General features: G+C 40.2%; 1 protein-coding gene across 1 annotated transcript in view; it reads left to right on the forward strand.

Moving 5' to 3' along the window:
* The window catches only part of Pcdh15 (protocadherin related 15), an 844,567-nt gene that overhangs the window by 745,680 nt on the left and 79,469 nt on the right, over positions 1-19,418 (forward strand). Inside the window, exon 27 of the mRNA XM_055598939.1 lies at positions 11,901-12,028. Within this exon, the coding sequence (XP_055454914.1) occupies positions 11,901-12,028 (128 nt within the window). The remainder of the gene's footprint in view (positions 1-11,900; positions 12,029-19,418) is intronic.

The following is a 19,418-nucleotide window of genomic DNA, read 5'->3' on the forward strand; positions in this document are numbered from 1 at the left end:
TTTCAGGCCAATCTCCCTTATGAACATTGATGCAAAAATACTTAACAAAATACTTGCAAACCGGATCCAAGAACACATCAAAGATATCATCCACTATGACCAAGTAGGCTTCATCCCAGGTATGCAGGGGTGGTTCAATATACGGAAATCCATCAATGTGATCCACCATATTAACAAACTGAAAGAAAAAAACCACATGATAATCTCCCTAGATGCTGAAAAAGCATTTGACAAAATCCAACATCCATTCATGTTTAAAGTACTGGAGAGTTCAGGGATACAAGGCACATATTTAAACATAGTAAAGGCGATATACAGCAAGCCTATAGCCAACATCAAACTGAACGGAGAGAAACTTAAAGCAATCCCACTGAAATCAGGGACAAGACAAGGCTGCCCACTGTCTCCATATCTCTTCAACATAGTGCTGGAAGTCCTTGCTAGAGCAATAAGACAGTCGAAGGAGATCAAGGGGATACAGATGGGAAAGGAAGAAGTCAAATTATCACCATTTGCAGATGATATGATAGTATATATGAGTGACCCCAAAAACTCTACCAGGGAACTCCTACAGCTGATAAACACCTTCAGCAAAGTGGCCGGATATAAAATTAACTCAAAAAAATCAGTAGCACTCCTGTATACAAAAGACAAAAGGGCTGAGAAAGAAATTAGAGAAACAACACCATTCACAATAGCCACAAATGACATAAAGTACCTTGGCGTAACCCTAACCAAGGAAGTCAAAGACTTGTATGAAAAAAATTTCAAGTCTCTGAAGAAAGAATTAGAGGAAGATATGAGAAGATGGAAAGATCTCCCATGCTCATGGCTTGGCAGGATTAACATAGTAAAAATGGCCATCTTACCAAAAGCAATCTACAGATTTAATGCAATTCCCATCAAATTGCCAACACAATTCTTTACAGACCTGGAAAGAAAAATTCTCAACTTTGTATGGAATAACAAGAAACCGAGAATTGCTAAAACAATCCTCTACAATAAAAGATCTTCTGGAGGTATCTCCATCCCTGATCTCAAGCTGTACTATAGAGCAACAGTTATAAAAACTGCATGGTACTGGCATAGAAACAGAATGGTGGATCAATGGAATCGAACAGAAGACCCAGAAATAAACCCACACACTTACGGACACCTGATTTTTGACAAAGATGCCAAAACCATACAATGGAAAAATGATAGCATCTTCAACAAATGGTGCTGGTCCAACTGGATGTCTACATGTAGAAAAATGAAAATAGATCCATACTTATCACCCTGCACAAAACTGAAGTCCAAGTGGATCAAAGACCTCAACATAAAACCAGACACATTAAATCGGCTAGAAAAAAAAGTGGGGAATACCCTAGAACTCATTGGTACAGGAGAAAACTTCCTGAACAGAACACCAACAGCACAGGCTCAAAGAGCAACAATCAATAAATGGGACCTCATGAAATTGAAAAGCTTCTGTAAAGCAAAGGACACCGTCATCAAAACAAAGCGACTGCCTACAGATTGGGAAAGAATCATCACCAACCCTCTATCTGACAGAGGACTCATATCCAATATATATAAAGAACTAAACAAGCTGAAAAGCAACAAACCAAGTAATCCACTTAAAAAATGGGGAACAGAGCTAAAGAGAGAATTCTCTGCAGAGGAATATCGAATGGCAGAGAAGCACTTAAAGAAATGCTCAACCTCATTAGCCATTAGGGAAATGCAAATCAAAACAACCCTGAGATTTCACCTTACACCCATCAGAATGGCCAAGATGAAAATCTCAAGGGACAACACATGCTGGAGAGGTTGTGGAGAAAGGGGAACGCTTCTCCACTGCTGGTGGGAATGTAAACTGGTACAACCACTCTGGAAATCAATCTGGCGCTTTCTCAGACAACTAGGAATAGCGCTTCCTCAAGATCCAGCCATACCACTCCTAGGCATATACCCAAAAGAGGCGCAAGTACACAACAAGGACATTTGTTCAACCATGTTTGTAGCAGCTTTATTTGTAATAGCCAGAAGCTGGAAACAACCCAGATGCCCCTCCACTGAAGAATGGATGCAGAAACTGTGGTACATCTATACAATGGAGTATTACTCAGCAATGAAAAATAAGGAAATCATGAAATTTGCAGGTAAATGGTGGGACCTGGAAAGGATCATCCTGAGTGAGTTGACCCAGAAGCAAAAAGACACTCACAGTATATACTCACTCATATAAACATACAATATAGAATAAACCCACTAAAAGCTGTACATCTAAACAAACTAAGCAAAAGAGAGGACCCTAACTAAAATGTTCAATCCCCATCCTGAAAGGCAAAGAGGATGTACATCAGAAGAAAACGAAAATAGGAAACAACCTCGGAACCCGCTACAGAGGGCCTCTGAAAGCCAGAAGAAAACAGGAAACCACCTTGAAATCTGCCACAGAGGGCCTCTAAAGCTTCTGCAGTATAGACTGTCAAAGCAGATGCTGAGCCTGATGGCCAACTGATGGGCAGAGTGAATGGAATTTTATGTAAGAAGTGGGAAATAGTAAGAGCTGGAGGGAACGGGAACTCCACAAGCAGAGCAACAGAACAAGATAATTTGAACACAGGGAACTTCCCAGAGACTCCTACTCCAACCAAGGACTATTTGTGGAGATGACCTGGAACCCCTGCACAGGTGTAGCCCATGGCAGTTCAGTGTCCAAGTGGGTTACATAGTAATGGGAAGAGGGACTGCCTCTGACATAATCTGATTGGCCTGCTCTTTGATCACTTCCCCCTGGGGGGGAGCAGCCTTACCAGGCCACAGTAGAGGACAATGCAGCCACTTTTGATGAGAACTGATAGACTAAGATCAGAAAGAAGGAGAGGAGGACCTCCCCTATCAGTGGACTTGGGGAGTGGCATGCATGCAGAAAGGGGAGGGAGGGTGGGATTGGCAGGGGAGGAGGGAGGGGCTTATGGGGGGATACCAAATGAATAAAGTGTAATTAATAAAAAATAAATAAAAGATTTAAAAAAAAAGAAATTTGATTTGCATTTCTACATTTTTGCTCTTTTTAAAGCTTGGTATATTTTCTTCTAATCAATTTTATTGTGGCTACACAGATACAAACATTCTCATCAGGTATGCCCTTTTAAAAATCTTGACTTTTCATTTATTATCATAATATCAAAAGTATTTTACGTCATTAGGTATTTTTCAGGAACACCATTTCAGTAACTTTTTAATCTTCAGAAGTTTCCATGTAAGATGTATCATAATTTAATCTCCTCATTCTATGTTAATGAAAATGATTTTTCTTTGCAAGAATAGTTGGCAGTGATGTTCAGTACAAGGGGCGTGAGGTCTCATTGTTCATTCATTCTGCTTCTAAATCATTTTCTGTCCTTTGAAGTGAGGTCAAGAGATGTCTTTGTAGAGACATTCCCCCAGGACAGTGTTCATTTCGCCTATCTCACGCATTTTTCTGAAGCAGTTTGGAAGTGAATTTCATTTCCTGAATTTCATTTCATTACTCTGTTCCCAGCCTTAAAAGTACTTATTAAAAACTTTGAAAGCTTTGGAAATGCCCCAGTGAGATACTACTTCTTATGCTTTCAGATGTACAGAAATATAATAAAATAAAATGTCTAGAACCTATATGAATGAAAATGCCTTTTAAAAAAACACTCTGACACAAAATTCTCTGTGCCCTGCTCCTTTTAAATTGCAATGTTTAGAGAGGTTTTTTTTTTTTTTTAAATATTCTCTTGGATTTTAAAATGATTTAAGTGAAGTCATAATGAAATTATTTTGCATATGTTATCATATGTTTGGGTCTGAACGCTATTTTTGGTTCTTCTAGTTGTACATTTTCAAGCACATTTTAAAATTTTTTTCAAGTTCCACTATCTCTGTTGTTAAAAACAAAGACAATTGCCCTCAAGGTTTTATTACAGAATTAAATGGAATTAGCACCCAGAAAGCATTTAACCCACAATGTTACCAAGGTTGGCATAACCCTGGTCATGTCCATGCAAGAATGAAAGGTACAGCATACCAGCATATCACCAAATCACCAAATCACCAAATCACCGTTACTAACTTTGTTATTTGGGAATACCCTAAAACCTTTCTGTTTCGTAAACATGTCTCCTGGAATTTATGTACGAAATTAAATCCATTCCAGACTTAAAGAAAGAAAAGCACTGGAAAGTAAAGAGCACACAGCTTCTGGAAGCTGGAGAAATAAAGCACTGGCAGGTGAAGAAGAACTGTGATTGTCGCATAGCAGATGTTTAACAGACATTTAATAAAAGGCAACAACCCTGCCTGAGGGCTACGAAATGGACCTCAAAGCTGTCCATATCTCAGTCAGCCCAGGGAGAGACTTTCTGACAGACAGATTAAAAAATAAAATACAGGTTTGGTTTTGTTTTGCTTAAAGTTACAAATTAATGTCTTCAGACACCAATTTTATGGTAATTTGCTATAAAAACTTTACAAAATGTTTATGCTAGATAGATAGATAAGGGTGAATGGATAGATGATTCATTGAAGTCGATTGATGATAGAGTTAGAAACAGATAGATGACACTCAGATAGTAGATGACAGATAATATATGAAATAGAATGGTAGATGATAGGTAGATAAACTGATAATAGATTATAGAGTATAGGTAAAGATAACTTAATATAGGAAAGTCTCACTTCATGTAATATAATATTTATAATTTTCCAAAGAGGGAAAAATGTTAATATGATCACAAATCCAGACTTCAAAATAAATCTCTAGGGTATTCCTCATTCAATTATATCCTCAATATCATGGTGATAAATTCACCAGTGTCGTCCCTTTCCTAGAAGATGTAGTTAAAATGCTGTATTCTGTATTCAGTTGCATTAAGTTTTTTTTTCTTAACCTAGCTACTAACCTTTCAGCCAAACCCAGACATGAAATGCATGTTTTAGACACAAGCAATTAAAAGCATGCAAAGGTTAATTAAATCAACATCAGCGCTAAATTAGAAAACTGTTAAACCAAAGTTTGAAATATTCGATCTTTCTTGCTGCCTGGCTGCTGAAACCAAACGCCACGCAAGTCAGAACACAGGACGAAACCCACAGTGAGAAGCTGAGAACTGAGGACCGGCGGCTCACTCATCTCTGTCTAACTCGTGGTGTGCTTCCGAATGCTCTGCAGCCTGTGCGACCTCACACCCCCCCCCCCCCCCCCCCCCCCCCCCCCCCCCCCCCCCCCCCCCCCCACCCCCCGGGCCCCCCCCCCGCCCCCCGCCCCCCGCGGCCCCCCCCCCCCCCCCCCCCCCCCCCACACACACACACACACCCGGCCACCTTCCCAGCTCTGTAACTCACTGGGATCCGCCGAAGTTAGAGACGGTCAGGCCTTTCTGTGACTTTCCTGATCCGTTTTATCAGCACCCCTCTCATTTTATCTTTATCGTTGCCTGCTTGGAATCCGCCTTAAATAAATGTCACAAAGAGGGGAGAAAGGGATTTTGCAAATGTTCAAGAAAATTTAAAGCGACTTGACTTAAATCACAGTTACTTCCAAGCTTCTGCCTTAAGATAATGAAACCCCGGAGCTGACTGAGAAAAAAAAAAAAAAAAAGCAAGGCGGTCCTTACAGCCAGAGTGTGAGAAATATGAAAATCAAGGCACCGCGCACGCTGTGTGTCCACAGTAAGAGCATCCAAATGAGGGCATCCCGGAGTTTCCACACTCGGGCGAACACTTTGATCTTTTACCATTGGCCAGCGTGCACCCTACGGTTTTTTTTTTTTTTTGTTTTTTTTGTTTTTTTGTTGTTTTTTTTTGTTGTTGTTGTTGTTGTTTTGTTAGACGCACTGCATGCTCATCCTGAATTCCCCACCAATTTTCTCTCAGTGTGGCCGCTGTACTGCGCCCACTCAGACACAGGGTCCACACATGACCCAAACTGGGAAACAAGGCGCTGTGTCTCTCGTCCATGAATCTTTTTTGTTTTTGTCTAAGGAATAAAAATTAAAAAAGGGAAGGAATCCTGAGGACAGAAAGTAATGAAGTTTGCTGAACTGCACTGAGATGGGATAGGAGGGAAATGTTGGGACAGGGAAATGGCTTCTCACTCCCCTGAGTCCGGTTGCGTGTCCCACTGTCTGAGAAGCCAGAACTGAACATCACTGACAAAGTCCATGATGACTGGATAGAAAAAACTATGCTTCCTTTTCTAAGACTCTGATACTAGGATGCAAACAAATGATTCGTTCTTACGGCCAGAATATCCATGATGTTTGCTATATTAGGACTCTTCTCTCAGCCCCAAACCTGAACACACAATCTTATTTACAAAAATGAAATTTTTTAAGAGAAACAAGTCAACCCTCTTACGTTTTATATATATATACATACATATATATATATGTATGTATATATATATACATATATATATGCTTATATATAAAAACATATATTTTTATATATATAAAAGCTTAACAGCTTAACATATATACATATATGTTAATCATTGAAACTGGTTGTGAATTTTATCCTTCAAGCAATGAAATTTCAAAAGAATTAGAAATGCACACACGAGCTCACACATGTACACAAGTGCACACACACGAACACACACACACACCACTGTGAAGACACTTAACATCCCCCCTCCTCTCTCAAATCAAATCTGAAGCCTGTCCTGTTTCTTCCCCCAATAAAACAGCAAAATTCTCTCTTCTATGACGCCTCCTAAATTCTGTTCTCTGGCGCTGTCGAGGCCCTGGTTTTCCCTCGGGGAGTGTCTTCAGGGAAGTTCCTCAGGCATCAGACACCAAGTGCCTCTCAAGTCCTTGTGGCAATGTCATCATCAGTTACCTGTGCGAAAATAGAGCAACCCCTACAGCCAAAACTCTGTACCTCCTTGCCTTCCTTGAATATCACAGTGTTTGTTCAGCTTTCACCCCAACCTAATGAACTACCATAAACCCAACAGGATTGACTGATGTTTCAGAGCATAAGAGTTATTATTGATAACACAGCAGGGTTAATGCTGGGCTATGCTGAAATCTCTTTCACCAAAGAAATTAGTCCATCACTTCTTAATTTAGCCCTAGGTAAGTTCTTAGGACAGGGGCATATATATATTCTTTTTTTTTTTTTTGCCAAAATACCACAAGAATCTCTGGGGCAGTTGCTAAGATTATTCTCCAATGAAACCTCTTAAGCTGTGTCTCCACCATCCACGTTTCTTTTAGAACTGTTTTTCAAGGACCTACAAGGATGCCCTACTAAGCTTCCTCAAACAGTATTCAACTGCTTTTCAAGTCCAAAGTTAAAAGGCCTCTATAGCCCTATAAAAACAAACAAACAAAAAAACATGGTCAGGCCCATCATAGCAAGGTCTCACTCTCTGCTACCAATTTCTGTGTTAGCTGAATTTTCTTTATAGCTGCTTTTCTTTTGTTGTAACAAAACACTGTGAACAAAGCAACTTATAGAAGGAAGGGTTTATTTGCGATTATAGTTTCAGAGGCATAGGAGTCCATCAACATCATGGTTGAATTACATTCCCATTCAAACTGCCACGCATAGGAATGGTCACTATTTTCCCCAGGAAGATAAATCAATTTGAATACTGTCTTCAGGGGAAAAGGGGGGGAGACAGTAGCATTGGAGAAATTGTCAATAAATTAAGATATTATAACTACACTAATAGGTGACTGAGTTAGATTTTCTATCTGTTATTGTGAGGAAAATAAAAGTATTCAAATAACTAAATGCATTAAAATTAATTGAAAAGTATGTCTCTAGAGAAAAATTGTTTAATGTCCTATACATTTCAAAGGAAGGATACCTGTCATCCTTCTAAAATTAGCAGGTGGATGAAGAGGTGAATTAGTTTATATTTGACTATCATAAGCAGCTTTACATACTGTTGTAAATATAAATTTCTAAATTAATTGGCAAATTATATTAAATCGCAATTCCTGGAGGTACATTTTATGTCTTTTGTAAGATATACTAAATTATCTCACTTTTTAAAATTAATGTAACCTTAGACATACTTAAATCAGAGCAATGACTAATAGTTTTTTAGTTTGTATGCTTGTTATGTTAGAATCTTGTATATTTACTGATTTCTATGAAACTGAATACCAGTCATTTAAAATACCCAAGAAGTCCTGGGACACTTTAGTGTTGATCACAGGTGACTGTGAACAAGCCAGGAAAGCCTTGGGACTAGAGGAATGCACGCCGTTAAATATTTCTGATTTGAAGCATTTCCTCTTTTTAGATATTACTGAATTAGCCACATCAATGATTTGGTAACAGAAAATGAACAAACACCTCTGATTCTCCAAATAACTCAGAAATCATGAGCCATTCTCAGCCCAGATGAGGCCTGACAGTCAGATTTTTTTTTTCCTAAACTCTTCATAGCCAGGTGCCAGGAGATTCATCAGCCAGCAAAGATGATCATCTTTACTAACTTATAGAAGGCACACATTGAACTTAGTTGCAAAAAGAAAGTGCCAAATTACCAGAATTTAACAAAGTGATTAGAATTGAAGTCTTCATGGACTCTGGAGATGGAAAAAAAATTTAAAAAAAAAAAAAAAAAAAGACCAACAAACAGAAACTTAGCAGCTCCCAACATAGCTTTCTTCTGGAGCCCAGAAGACCCTGTGCCCTGGCATTGGACACCACGTGTCCCATGGGGTTCAGTTTTGCTTTAATTTGATTGCCTGTGCCCTACTTTTCCTTCTTGGAGGAAAAAAAAAGAGTGTAACTTAAAAAAAGAAAAGAAAAACAAAGACAAAACAACAACAAAAGCAGAATCCCACATTTAAAAGACTTTAGAATTTGGAATTTTTGAGATACTGAAAATTTTAGAGTCGGGTATTTCAGACAAAGTCTTGAAATGTTTTTAAAAGGTTGAGCTTTCAAAATGTTTAAGATTTTTAAAGCCTGGAACTTTGAAAAGTTGGGATGTTTTATAGTGTCGTATTAGTATTGACATGACATCTTGGGGACTACAGGAAACGGAAGGTTAGGGTTTAACAATGTTCATTTGCGAGGTCTGTTTGCCGAGTTGACCGGGGATAATATGGGCTGTTTGGGTTTTATCCACTTCACCTGGAAAGGACTGACTCTTTAATTGAGAAAATGCTCCACAAGACTGGCTTCCAGGCAACTACCTAGACCTTTTTCTTGATTACTGAGTGGGAGGTCCCAGCCTACTGGCATGGCTCCACCCATACGTAGGTATTCCGGGGTATGGGATGAATCAGGCTCAGTAAGCCAGGAAGGGCAAGCCAGGAAGCAGTGCCTCTCCACAGATGCTGCTGGTCTCTACCCTGCTTTGAGTCCCTGCCCTGACTCTCCTCAGTGACGGACAGTGATAAGAAAACATAATCCAAATAAACCCTTCCTCCCCCAGTTACTTTCGGTCGTAGTGTCTTGTCAAAGACAAAAACTATTCATTGTAAGTAAGCTGATGCCATAATCCTAAAATGTCACAATGTAAATTGCACCTCTAAGTTAAAACCCATCAGGTTTTCTGTTAACTATGAACTGAGTTGTTAATGCTGAGGAATCCTTAAAGCAGTATTTAACTCATCGTGTGAACTAGGTTAGACAACTTAGATGCATGCACCAACCACAGAACTGTTTTAAGAATTAACAGGAACACTACCATTGTTTAAGAAAAAAAAAAAATGTCTTGAGGGATGGCTTGGTGGTCGAAGAGCACATCTCTTCTGATATTCACACACAGGCAGGCAAACCAATGTGCAATATTTACAAGAGAGTATTTGTAAGCCTTTGGGAAATTCCATATGTAATGTCTATTTTCTTACCTGAATTATACTTCTTGGAATGCTAGAGGATAAGTGGGTGTCTGAGTGGAAAGGGAATCCACACTAACTGTCGTGTTCTAAATATTGCTGTTAGCTGTTTCATACTCGAGCAGCCGTGCAGAAGCTGGACAGCTGAGCTCACCTTGACAGACAAATACATGCACGCACACACACACACACACACACACACACACACACGATGGAATCCATCAGCTACCTGCAGTTGTAAATTATTTTGTGTTTTCGTCAGCAGCTGTCAGATAATCCAACCAAAATACATTTTATCTATTAAAATTTTTTAAAGCATTAAAAATATCTTTTAAAAAGATTAAGTGGTCTTGAATTCTAACTGTCTTATAACAAATTGAAACAAATCAGATATCATGGGTAAATGGGAAATGAGACTAAAATAGGGAGGGAAAAATGAAATGGTCAGATTTATTACTCTGTTCTAATATTTATTAATTATTTACTTATTGAATAAAAGTTGCCAAATCAAATACAGATTAAGAACTTCCTACTTTTGTCCCGATGCCAGAAAAGCCCAATTTCAGAGAGCAGTGAGGTCTCTGTAGAAAATAAAACATGTTACTGAGGTTGAAACGATAGAAATGGGGATAAAAATCAAGGAGCATGTCAGAAGTGGTGAAAACCGCCAGGGAAATAGGAAAAACTAAAAATGAAAGTGCAAAGAAACCCGCCTGCTCTACAGCCATAAAACAACTAAAGCGACGTTTGCATTGAACAGCCACTGTCTTCTCATCTGCCCTTGCTGGGAGGGAGGCACACACCTTGCTTTGCTTCTGAGGAGGCGGAGGTGGTGGCCAGTGCACATAAAAGTTCGTCTTCTTCAGTTGGATATTACCAAGTGTTCAAATGTCAGGCATCCCACACACTCGGGGAGACTGGGCCCACTAAGTAACCTCTATTCTTCTTAATCCTCCAAAGCCGAGAGTGATAATAACTACCTCAGGGCTCCATCTGAAGATGGTTCTGGACCCCCTGGAGCAGAGCCTGTCCATCCTGCCCAGTAATTACCAAGCACCAAAAATATGGACTCTTTTATGATGTTTTTTAGTTTTTAATTATAGTATAATATAATTACATAATTTCCACTTTCTCTTTCCTTACTCCCCCCAACACACCTTTTCTCTCACCAATTTGTGGTCTCTCTTTTTTTTTTTCAACTGTTGTTTTATTTACACATTTATATATACATATATTTCTAGATATATAAATAAACCTGCTTGGTCTGCATAATGCTATTTGTGTCTACATGATTTCAAGGATGACCACTTCGTGTTGGTCACAAGTTGAGCAGGAAGGGGACATCGCTGGGAAGACTGCTTTGCTATCTCCCAGCATCCCTTAGTTGCCTGTGGTTGGTTGTCTAGGTTTGGGGCACTATGGAATTTCCCCCTCCCGGGTTAGCGTGTCTGTTGGTGTCCTCCTTGTTCAGACCATCCATAGGCACACACGTTGATGAGCTTTCACAGGTGTAGCTCATCTGACATCTCTAGGAGACACAATTGTGTGCGAGTGTGTGTACTGATAAATACACACGTGAACATTTTAATCCTCCAGATCTCAATTAGTGAAATGTAAAAACCGTATATATCAATGTGACTTAACATAGTGCCAACCAGTTTTCAGTAAGCCGGTATCCAGCACCCGGAGTGAATATTCAGGAAGATTTGGGCAGTGTGTTTGTGGCTACTAAAGGGAAAATAAGTTAAACAAATCAAGATGGAAAGTAAATTTCTATAGCATCACAACTCAAATGGTGGCAGTTGGGAGTCAGTCACACTGAAGGAACATTTGCTTCCCAGTTATGGGGCCCAAGATCCAATGCCTAGTGACTCAAAAATAATTTTAAAGTAAAATGTAACATTACCTGTAACACTCTTGCCTGAATCCTCTTGACCTAGAAGTAGGCATCACTTAGGAATGAACTTCTGAAGTTACCCACGTTCCTTTATTTAAAAGTACTATAAATATTACTCTAGGGGTTTTTATTCCAGCGAATAATCACTAATAAAGATATATCTTGTCTTCCAGGCAATACAGCTAAAGTGTACATTGAGATTCGGGATGAAAACGACCACCCGCCTGTGTTCCAGAAGAAATTCTACATTGGAGGTGTGTCTGAAGACGCGAGGATGTTCACGTCTGTGCTCAGAGTGAAGGTATGAGAAAAGACCCTCTAGTGTGAAAATACATTGAGGGCAAAGATCTACAACCTCAACATTTGTGACAAAGGCATTTACACTCACATAATTTAAAACGCCAAATCCTTAAGCAAGAGATTGCATTGGTTTTGTTTCTGTCGCTGGATAAAATAGCCTGATGAAGGCTACGCAAGGAGAAGGGGTTATTTCGGAACACAGTTCCACAGAGGATAAATCTATGACGATGGGGAAGTCTTGGCAACAGGAAGATGACGTCCGCTGCATCAGCAGTCCAGAACCTTTGGCGGACCGGACCGGAAGTGGCACCAAAGTATAAAACTTCAACCGTTACGTACTTCCTCCAGGAAGTCTCAACCTCCTTATGGTTCCACAACCTCTCAACAAAGCACCTCTGTGTGGGAACCAAGTATTCAAACACATAAGCCTGAGGGGAACATTTCACATTCAAACATGATAGAAACATACAGACTAAGTTCTCCAAACTCAACCCAGATATGTTTTTAATATGAAGTAAAGAATAAGCAATTTCGTATATTTTTACTAAAATTGGGGTCAAAATACTTACAATATGCTGCATAAAATGTTAGTGTTTTCCACAGTTCATATTTAATTTTTACTGTTATATTTGTACGCTTGCTTGTTTATTTTTGTGTGTTTGTTTATTTATCTATTATTGTGTTTACATGGCTAGGAGGTTACATCATGCTTGTGCAGATCAGAGGTCATATTTCTGAAGTCAGTTCTTTCCTTCCTCCTTCATTTGGGTTTGGAAGCCTGAGCTCATGTTGCCAGACTTAAACACCAAACACCTTCACCTGCTCAACCGTCTGGACAGCCCTATCAATAAGTTTTCACAATAGGTTTTCTGTTAGGATCCCTGCAGAATAACTTCACAGAGTCTCAAAATGAAATTTCTATTGGCAGGTATGGAAATAATTAATTTATAAAGAAAATATAATATAAATATTTCAGAAAAAAATTGGCAAACTACTTACCTAATTTTCAGAATGCTCAAGTTTCACATTGATGCTTTCAATTTTTTTCTAATAGCCACATGCATTCCAAATGCTCTTAAATAACTTTCAGTTGTTTTGCTATTACACAATACGATTTTAAATATTTTCTTCTTATTTGGGGTAAGAGTTCGGATACTGGTTCACTGTAGATTATCAGTTACAGTTGTTTTTCTGAGAACACCTTAGCCATTTTATTTTATTTTATTTACATAACTTCTTTAATTTTAATTTTTTATATTAATTATAGTTTATTCACTTTGCCCCCGCCCGTAGCTCCCTCTCTCATTCCCTCCCAGTCCCTCTCTCCTTCCTCATTTCCTCCCATGCCCCTCTCCAAGTCCACTAATAAGGGAGGTCCTCCTCCCCTTCCATCTGACCCTAGCCTATCAGGTCTCATCAGGACTGGCTTCATTGTCTTCCTCTGTGGCCTGGTAAGGCTGCTTCCCCATCAGGGGGAAGTGACCAAAGAGCCAGCCACTGAGTTCATGTCAGAGACAGTCCCTGTTCCCCTTACTAGGGTACCCACTTGGATACTGAGCTGCCATGGGCTACCTCTGAGCAGGGATTCTTTGGTTGGAGTATCAGTCTCAGAAAATACCCAGGTTTTTCTGATTCTGTTGCTCTCCTTGTGGAGCTCCTGTCCTCTTCAGGTCTTTCTATCTCTCCTTTCTTTCATAAGATTCCCTGCACACTGCCCAAAGTTTGGCTATGAGTCTCAACATCTACTTTGATACACTGCTGGGTAGAGTCTTTCAGAGGCCCTCTGTGGTAGGCTTCTGTCCTGTTGCCTGTTTTCTCCTTCTAACAATGTCCATCCCGTTTGCCTTTCTGAGGACTGATCACCTTAGCCATTTTAATAACTGTACATTAAACTATATAAACTTCTCTTGATCCCTGTCAAGCTCAGCTTTGGCATTCCTGTGCTTACTCATAGGAAGTTTTTTTTTTTTCTTGTTTTGTTTTGTTTTATTTTGTTTTGTTCCATTAGCAGGACCTCTGTGATTACTGCTATGCTTCCATCAACTTCCAGTACCTGTCTAACACTTTCAGTAACAAAAAGAAATTTCACCGAGGCCAAGAAAGTGTGTGCTAGCTGGGTATCTCTCCCACATTGTTAGCAGGTCCTAATTCCTGTGCTAACCTATGACTTTGTGACTGAAAGAAGGAAGATAAGGGTCTCAAGGCTAGAGAGTCTGAGGCCACCATGGATAGAGGAGTCCTAGTCTCAAACAATCAAAAAGTAACGATAAAAATAAAGAAAAGAGACACTGGAAGAAGGCTAAAAGAGGGTTCAATTTCTGGATGATGCTAGGCATGAATGCCCCCATGAATTTTTACAATTCAGTTTCTTCTAAAAGTCATATACTGTGCAGGAGGAAAAAAAGAAAGCAAGAAAGAAAATACTAAAATGTTAGAATATTCCATTAAATAGGCCCACGGATGCCTATAGCAAGAAAATTCAGTTCTGACTGCCATAGACTATTTCATGATATTTATTAGAAAATGTATGACCATGAGGGTTTTGTAATGGAAATGGGCTTAGTTTGCTCATAGCGTTGTAGAATGAAAATCTCCAACTGATAGGCTCCCTGCCTGTTCAGCCCATGGTGGGGTACTCGGCCTCACTACATGGAACTGTGTGAAGTAACAGAAGCAAGAGAACAAGCTGGGAAAACAAAACTAACTTCGCAAAAACTCATTGGTTTGAGAAATAATTCTACCCCGAAAACCTGACCCATTCCCCCCACACACAGGAGAAAGTATTGATTCCTTTCAAGAGTGGTATCCAATGATCTAATCACCTCTACCAGGCCCCATTTCTTAAATATCAACTACCGCTCAATATTATTATGGGAAGCAAGCTTGGCACACATGCTTTTGCAGGACAAACCATGTCTACACCACAGCATTGATACAACCCAATAGTATTTTCAAAGGTCAGAGAGCCGTGTTCCATAAGCAGCAACAGAGAGGGAGAAGGAAGTCCACCTCTATCCCTGGGGTCTGTGGTGTGTATAGCCCAGGGGCCACTACACAAAGGAACCACAGAAAAACATGGGAAGAAGGAAAGGGTCAAGTGTAAGAGAGGAGGCTAAACAGGCCAGACCTCTAAACTCTTGAGGATCTAGAGAAAGATCAGAGTGACGTTCAGATGGGAAACATTCGTTAGAGGTCAAACCTGTGTGGAAATCAGTGTTCACCAATGAGACATTCCCTTGCAATGGTCAGAAACCCGGAGACAGAATGACGGAACAGAGTTTAGAAACGCACTGATGGACAGACTAGACGAAGGAATTCAGTTAGGAGAAAACAGACCATTCATTTTAATTACTGAATCAAGAAGGTTATTTTTTTTTTTCTGGAGGACACAGAAGATAGCACTGATGAGGAAGGGTGGAGCTTACAGGAGAGGATCCTTAGGGCAGGGCAGCAAGTGCAAAAGCCAGTGAAATGGTGACAGGAGGCAAGGGACTGACGGACCTACGGAATAAGTCTTTATTGGTCGACAGGGTTACCGTTCTCAGCCTGAAATCCAGGCATCTTCTATTTCCGGTTTTAGCCCAGTAGACATGAGTTAAAGCAGTTCTCCGTTCATACTTGGAGTGGGAAAATATTATTTAAAAGTCGCCCTGCACTGGGTACTACTCTCCTGGGAGGTCTGAGAGGAAGATGGTTTTAAAATGCGGAATCTCCTGGGATTATGCTGGAGGCTTTTAAGCCATTTTGCTGTCGCATATTAGACTAGTGCCAGATTTCATCCACTATGAATAAAAGTTATTTTTTTGTAGTCTGCCACAAAACTCAAAATGCTGAAAGTGATACCCTTCAAAAGCTGCTGCCAGTTAAGGAACAAGTGGGGAAAAGATGTCGCATAAAAAAAAAAAAAAAAAAAACCTGACAGTGTAAGATGGTAGTTGGAAATAGCAAAAAAGGAAGCTGTACTCTCTTAGAATATGGAGCAGACTTGAGCTGAGACTTAAAAAAATATGCTGTATGAAGATAAAACAGTAAGATCATTGCTGGAATAACCTGCCCAGTACGTGGTGGGAAGTCAGGAAGTTAGGTATCTGCTCTCCCCCGGAGTTATCTAATATGCTGATGGGATTGCTAGATGCTCATGCTGAAGAAGTCGGTGCAACATATTCATACTGAAACATACATATTCATAGCTGAAAACTCAGAACTGACTTTCTACTCTCCTTACAGCATTCCAATTAATGAGACAAAAAGAAAGCAGGAAGGATGGAGAGGAGCAGTTAGCTCTGGATGGCCAAACCATCTAGAGTAATCTTACTTCAGGTCTATACTACACTAAGTAGAAAATTATCATTTGAAGTTGAGGCAAAGGCAGCTTGAGTTTATTCGCCACAGTGGGACAACTTTTGGTCTTCACCCACTCAGCATGACTAATTTTACTCAGGCATCTACCCTCTTGGAGTCCTGTGCCTCCAGAGAGGCTGGGCCTGCTCTGCAAACGGACCAGCCTGAGCCAAGGAGTCTTGTCCTTTTGTAAATGGTGCCCTTGGATATAGGGGTCTCACTCATTTTGCACAGGTGCTGAGCTATGACACAGCCTCCTGCGGTGATTACAAGACAGTGTTTCTCATGGGTGTGAGGTCTTCTTTGTGACTCGGGAGTTGACGTGCTACTGTCACGTTCAAACAGTTTTTAGACCGTGTTAGGTCACAGATGGTAAAGACTAACCCGGCATGACCAGCGCTCGCTGTGGCTTAATGCTGACGCAGTCGTCACAAAGCGTTTAACCACATTGATTTCCACTGGTGACAAGTAATCAGTCGTTTTAGTTGAAGAGAGTTGGGAGGAAAAGCCGGTGCTATATTTTCTCTTCCGCCTTTAATCCAAGCCATTAACATCAGTTAAAAACTTCGCTCCCGGGCTTTGGGATAGCCCCGTGATAGAGGACTTGCTCCATCACCACAAATTAAAAAAAAAAAAAAAGTCTTAATTTATAACTGGAGTAATTTAAAACAAGAACTCAAATTAGGAGTGCACACACATGCATACAGCAGTGTCGGTCAAAAAGATAGAAAGCGGTTACAATCCATATGCCTGTCTATGCATGAGTGGATGGGCCACTGTAGTCTACACATATGATGGGATGATAGTCAGCCCTGAAGGGAAATAAATCTAACACGTAGGATAGCCTAGAAAAGCACCAAAGATATGATGCCCGGTGAAGCAGAACAGACCTCCAGGAGATGACAATGGCTGTGACTCACGTGAGATACATGGACAGGTTATGTGCGGTGCTCTTCTGATGTCTCCATACATCTAAACTGTTTTACTTCTGGGCATACGCTATTTGAATATATGACATTAAATATTTCCATTAGGATGTTTGTAAGTAGATCCTGGAGGAAATGATCACTGAGGCTTAATAAGGTGTTCAACATGACTATGAGATTTACTGAACCTCCGATTTTAGTTTCCTGGGGCCTTAAGTCTAAAGAGAATGTTTAAGGAAGTTGAGGGAAAGGCCAGAAGATGGTGTCAGGTTACACTAGAGTTACAGATGGTTGTGAGCCGCCATGTGGGTGCTGGGAATCAAACCCAGGTCATCTAGAAGAGTTAGCAAGTGCTCTTAACCTCTGAGCCATCTTTCCAGCATCATGTTAAGTTTCCTCTAAGGAACATATGTATTCATTTGTGCTGGTAGATGGAAGTAGAAAGGGACACAAGGGTGTGCATGTATGCTCACACTTAATAGTTGATGTCGCAGGGCCCGAACACTCCTGTTGTTCCAAGATTTTTTTCTGTCTTAGATATTTTAGCCATCTGGTAGACATATAATGGTTTTGTGTGGTTTGTCCTAGTTCTTTAACATTCACACGGTTTAAGTGCCTCTTCATACTTCTAAAAACGTGTTAGTATTAACGTTGTGGGAGTGACACAAGTGGAATGGTGAGTGTTTGGAGGTCAGAGGACAACTTCATGGAGGCCATTCTTTCTCTCCGCCTTAACAAGGGTTCTGGGGCTCAAATTCATGTAGACAGGCATGTGGAGCTGGTGCCTTCACACGATGAGCTGGCTCATCAGCCCTCTTCCTAATTTTATCCTCCTCATGCAAAGCCTACTCCAGTATCTGTGCAATTCTTTCTCTCGTGATGGCTATTGTTTTACTTATGTACCCTGCATTTCTCCTTTACCCTCCTCCTAGCTCCTGCTGTATTTACCTCCCCCCTGCCTTACACCCTCAAGCACCTCTCTTCCCAATTTCCTAGATCAGATCACATTCACCAAATGATTCTATCTCTCTGTTGGTACCCCAGCCCTGTGTCTCTGTAACAGTTCCGCTTTACCAATTTCTGTGGTTATTTTAGGATATACACTTACATCTGAAGATTTGGAACTGGGATCCTCCAGTAAGAGAGAAATTGGATGTTTGTCTTTCTGAGTTTGGGTTACCTCACTCAATATGATCTTTTCTAGCTCGATCCATTTACCTGCAAAATTCATGATTTCATTTTCCTTTATAGCTGAATAGTATTCCACAGAGAATGTTTACCACATTTTCTTTATTATTCATCAGTTGTAGGGCATTTAGGTTTTTTCGACTTTCTAGCTATTATAAATAAAGCAAAAACAAACATGGATGATCTATTAAATAAGATGCCCAGTTCTTTGGGCATATGCCAAAGAGTGGTATAGCTGGGTCATATGAGAGACTTGTTTTTAGTGTTTCCAGAATTCCTCACTTATGTCCATGACACTAACAGTGAATGGCAGTTTTATTTTCTCCCACCTCCTCCAGAATTTGTGTCATTTTTTCCTTTGATAATTGCCATTCAGACTAGTGTAAGATTGTATGGGCTGGTATTATGTGTCAACTTGACACAAGCTAGAGTCATCAGAGAAGAGGGAGTCTCGGTTGAGGAAATGCCTCCATGAGATCCAGCTGTAAGGCATTTTCTCAATTAGTGATCAATGTGGGAGGGCCCATCTCACTGTGGGTGGTGCCATCCCTGGCTGTTGGTCCTGGGTTCTAAGAAAGCAGGCTGAGCAAGCCAAGGGAAGAAAGCCAGTAAGCAGCGCCCCTCCTGGCCTCTGCATCAGTTCGCCCTGTTTGAGTTCCTGTCCCGAATTCCTCCAATGATGGACTATGATCTGGTAATATGAGCCAAACAAACTCGTTCCTTCCCGTTTTGCTTGTTGGTTGTGGTGTTTGGTTGCAGCAACAGAAAACTTAACTAAGACAAAAGTGAAATTTCAAAGCTGTTTACTTAAAATTCCCTAATTGCTAAGGATGATGAAGACTTTCTTGAGATAGTTATTAACCTTTTTTCTTCTTCTTCCTCTTCTTAGTCTTCTTCTTCTTCTTCTTCTTCTTCTTCTTCTTCTTCTTCTTCTTC

Source organism: Psammomys obesus, unplaced genomic scaffold, assembly GCF_907164565.1.
Source record: "Psammomys obesus unplaced genomic scaffold, mPsaObe1.curated_primary_1811, whole genome shotgun sequence".
In the NCBI taxonomy this organism is placed as follows: domain Eukaryota; kingdom Metazoa; phylum Chordata; class Mammalia; order Rodentia; family Muridae; genus Psammomys; species Psammomys obesus.